General features: G+C 44.8%; 1 protein-coding gene across 1 annotated transcript; it reads left to right on the top strand.

Annotated features, from left to right (window-relative positions):
- Positions 1-1707: 1707 nt before the first annotated feature.
- LOC122019625 (subtilisin-like protease 4) lies at positions 1708-3870 on the top strand. The gene has a single exon (XM_042577078.1). It carries the CDS (start codon positions 1708-1710, stop codon positions 3868-3870), a length of 2163 nt encoding a protein of 720 aa, XP_042433012.1.
- Positions 3871-4649: the final 779 nt, after the last annotated feature.

Here is a 4649-nt window from a genome sequence, read left to right as displayed (position 1 = left end):
TTCCGAATTCTCAATTTATAACTGAAATCGAGGTCAAAAATTTCCTAGAAATCATCATCCCAGGTTGTATGGTGGTCGACGAGACAATGACAGCGAACAAGTTCGAATGTAACTCCGACGTGAAACAAGAGCCAATGCCCCTTCTCACGTTGCGATATTACTTCAAGATTTTGGTATCAAACTACTAATAGAAAGTTTAGGTTGCGGATTTTCTAAATATGTAATCAATTCTGAATTTTGACGATCGACGATGACACAATCGACAATGAAAGCAATAATAATAGTTTTGGAGTGAATTGGAGAATATCAAGATGTCTAACACAACGACAATTGTTTTGGAGTGAATTAGAAAAAAATCAAGATTTTAACTATCGGAGAGAAAATGCCTATATAGTAAATTAGAAAAGATTACAGTATTATAATAAACCAATAATATTATTATTAATAATGTTTGTATGTAATTAATGAACATTTTCCTTTTGTTAAATAAAATATTATTTAATTTTTTTTATTGTAACTAACAATCTCCTAAAATAGTCTTACTAGACTAATTTACATTATTAGTCTGTTTTTTCCTAAAATTATATATATATATAAATAATAAACTTAGGTGCTCAGCATCCATGATTGCATATCTTATTTAAAAGAAAAATTTTACAAATGTGTAACAGTGGATAGGTTTTTTCTAAAATTATATAGCATATATAATAAGTATGTGATTCCATTATATTAAAATACATTAAAAAACAAGATTATAATACAGTATTTTTTTGATAATTCTAATAATTAAGGAAACCTTTTTTTAAAATTTTGCCCATTTTTTATACACTCAACTAGGTAATAACCAATAAAAATTACTACTTATTAAACAATAAAAATAATAAAAAAAACAAATCTTTAATTTATTGCAAATACGACTGATCTTAAACATTTCTTAAATCTACCTTCAATTTATTTCATTTAATCATCACTTTTAATGTGAATTTATTTCCTTCTCCCTTTTAATTACTACAAAAAGGTATATATAATATTTCGTCGGTAAATAATTTTCCGTCGGTAAATAATAATATTACTGACGAAATTGTATATTCCGTCGGTAAACTTCCGACATATTCCGTCGGTAATATTATTATTTACCGATGAAATTATTATTCCGTCGATAAATCTGAACATTATCGACGGATAATAATATCCGTCGATAATTTTATCAGTAAGGCTGTATTTTTTTAGTGTAAAAATATAATCATCGTTAAATAAACATGCACAATATATTTTTTAAATAAAAAAATTAATTATTCACCCTACTTTGTTAAGTTAACTATAAATTACCCCGCTGCTATTTGTTAAGTTAACAAAAATATAACTTTACTAGCCAAGCGTGGCATGATCTTACACTATTATTAAAAAATATAGCTGTATTTTTTTTTTAATGTTATACAAGTTAATTTCTCCAAATGAAGCAAGACAGCAAAACGGTTCGATTCAATGCACCAAGTGTAAATGTGATTACCATTTGACATGCGCGAAATTTAAATTTTCCTTGAATTATCTATGGACTGTATTATATATTTAGTAGATTCTATAACGGACGAATAATTATATTTTTAATGATATATATACATATATATTCCATATTAGCAGTGTACGGGTCTCTCTATATAGTACGGACAATCTGTATCGTGAGATATAGCAATTTAGATTCCAGACATGGAACTTGCACCATGGCTGCTCCTTCTTCTCCTTGCCTCCGTCGCCTCTCCTTCTTCCGCGACCCGTTACATAATTCAAGTGGAGGAGCCGGTCGAGCCGCTGCTGACGGAATCGAGCCTGAAGAGCTGGCATGAGTCTTTCTTGCCGCCGGCTGTCGAGGAGTCTGGCGCCGATCGGCGGCTGCTGCACTCCTACAGCGACGTCTTCAACGGGTTCGCCGCCGTGCTAACAGAGGAGGAGCTGCGGGCGGTGGAGAAGAAGAAAGGCTTCGTCCGCACGTTCCCTGACCGCGTGCTGCGCGTGATGACCACCCACACGCCGGATTTCCTCGGACTCAAGGTCGGGAGGGGGCTGTGGGACGACTCGAAGCTAGGGAGCGGAGTCATCGTCGGAGTCCTCGACACCGGAGTGACTCCCGGACACCCTTCCTACGACGACGAGGGAGTGCCGCCTCCGCCCTCAAAGTGGAAGGGCTCGTGCGAGCTGGAGACCGGTTGCAACAACAAGCTCATCGGCGCCAGGTCGATGCTCTCGGGTGGGGGCCCTCCCATCGACGAGGGCGGCCATGGGACCCACACGTCTACCACCGCCGCAGGTAACTTCGTCCGCAACGCGAGTTACTTCGGTTTGGCCAAAGGCACTGCCGCTGGGATGGCCCCTCGGGCCCACCTCGCCATCTACCAAGTCTGCCTCGGCGACGGCAGCTGCAGTACCTCCGACATCCTCGCCGGGTTGGACGCGGCTGTCAAGGACGGTGTTGACATCCTCTCTCTCTCGCTCGGCGGCGCTTCCACCCCTCTCGACCAAGATCCGATCGCCATCAGTGCGTTCGCGGCGGCCAGGAAGGGCATCTTCGTCAGCTGCGCCGGCGGCAACAGTGGACCTAGCTACTACACCCTCTCCAACGAGGCGCCGTGGATCCTCACCGTGGCAGCCAGCAGCGTCGATCGAAGCTTCAGGGCTTCCGTGAAGCTTCCCGACGGGAAGGTGATCGCCGGAGAGTCTATTGACCAGCCGCGCAACTTCACTAAAAGATCTCTTCCCTTGTACTACTCTACCGACTCGCCGGCATGCCTGGATGCTCCCGCTGATAGCCACAGGGGCAGCGTCTGGGTCTGCGAGGCTGGCCGCGAAAGTGCCTCAGATGTTGCGGCGTACGTCAAGTCCCTCGGCGCCAGAGCTTTGATCTTCATTTCCTCGGAGGGCCAGGGTGCCACCATCCCGATCAGGAGGATGAACTTCCCCGGAGTAGTGCTCACCGCCCAAGAAGGCTCTGACCTCATATCGTATTTGAACTCCTCCTCCGACCCCTCCGCGTCGATCGTCTTCAGTAAGACAGTTCTCGGCGTATCCCCCGCCCCCGTCGTGGCTTACTTCTCCTCTCGTGGGCCGTCGCAGGCAACGCCGGGCATCATCAAGCCAGACATCTCCGGCCCGGGCCTTAACATCTTCGCGGCCTGGATTCCTTCTGAAGGCGGCAATAGTGACAGTCCGCACTACTTTATCAACTCCGGCACGTCCATGGCCACGCCTCACCTCAGCGGCATCGCGGCGATCTTAAAGGCCGCACACCCTACTTGGTCGCCGGCAGCTATCAAGTCGGCTATCGTCACCACGGCAAATGCCGACGTCTCTGACGAGTTACTCAAGCCGACTATCTATTTCACCAAGGGTGCAGGAAACGTCAACCCTAACAAAGCTACCGATCCTGGCCTTGTTTACGACATCACCGACGATGACTACATTTCCTACATTTGCGGCAAATTCGGAAAAGAAGGCGCTAGAAATATAGCGCGTGTACCCGTCGATTGCTCGAAGAGTGTGACGGAAGCGGAGCTCAACTACCCGTCGATTCTGCTATCCCCCAAAGGTAGGGCGGCGGTCAAAGTGAGCCGAACGGTAACAAATGTCGGACCGGCAAGATCGAGCTACAATGTGTCGCTGACAATATCGAAGTCTGCCGTGTCGGCTACTGTCACCCCCAAGACACTAACGTTCACCAAGCTGAACGAGAAGAAGTCGTTCAGCGTGAGCGCGAAATGGGCCACCGGCGCACCTCCCCGTACCGGCAATCCATTCGTTGAGGGGAAGTTGACTTGGACCTCCGATGATGGAAAGCATGTGGTGACGAGCCCATTGCTCGTCTCCGCCCTGGAGTGATGCAGCAACGCTAGCTCGAGCTTGTGATCTTCTTCCCTTTGTAGCAAACCTTAGAGGTTGTCTTCTTCCTTCTAAATATTGTTCCTGGTTATTAAGAAGCTGTGAATGAATAAGTTGGGTTGGAGACTTGAATAAATAGATACTTTTCCTTCCAAAAATTTTGTATTGATGGTGCCTTTGAGTACATTCTTGATAGACACTGACATGACCCCATAGGTCATCCGAGTTGGTATGTGGTGGGATGCTTGCCACATGAGGTTGTGGGGTTGACACTCGGGGTAGTCGGGGCGTAAATTCCCGGTCCCTGTGCAACTCACCCCACCTGTCACATGCTCGCTCAGGATGCTATGATTTACCTCCCTCGTGATGACCTTGGGTCGGATGCTGCGGGGGCGCTGGGGCGAACAATTTCACCTTTTGCCACTTGATAGACACTGACATATCACATCAACACTCTTGAGTAGGACATGGAATTCTCTTAGATCGCTTATAGGAATTTTTAGAACTAGCCCTTTGGACACCTAGCACCATACTTGCAATACAACACTGTGAATGTTGGTTCTAAGTGTTGTGATTTTAAGTGCCTTTAATACCAGTTATAGAGTCGAAGAAACTCAAGCGCCTTGTTAGAAGCCATATGCTTTTCCTTTAATACCACTATGTAGTGGAATCTTCATATAATATAAACACACAAGAAGAAGAATGCTAACTTGATGTGGTACGTTGTCATAAACTTACTTCACAGACTATTTGAGTCTATATTATACGAGAATGAAAAT

The sequence above is a fragment of the Zingiber officinale genome, chromosome 9A, assembly GCF_018446385.1.
Source record: "Zingiber officinale cultivar Zhangliang chromosome 9A, Zo_v1.1, whole genome shotgun sequence".
Classification (NCBI taxonomy): domain Eukaryota; kingdom Viridiplantae; phylum Streptophyta; class Magnoliopsida; order Zingiberales; family Zingiberaceae; genus Zingiber; species Zingiber officinale.
The sequence above is the reverse complement of the archived record's forward strand: the minus strand, read 5'-3'. Positions and strand labels throughout refer to the sequence as shown.

Excerpts from the sequence above, each read along its gene's own strand:
- LOC122019625 (XM_042577078.1), top strand. The coding sequence starts at position 1,708 with ATGGAACTTGCACCATGGCTGCTCCTTCTTCTCCTTGCCTCCGTCGCC.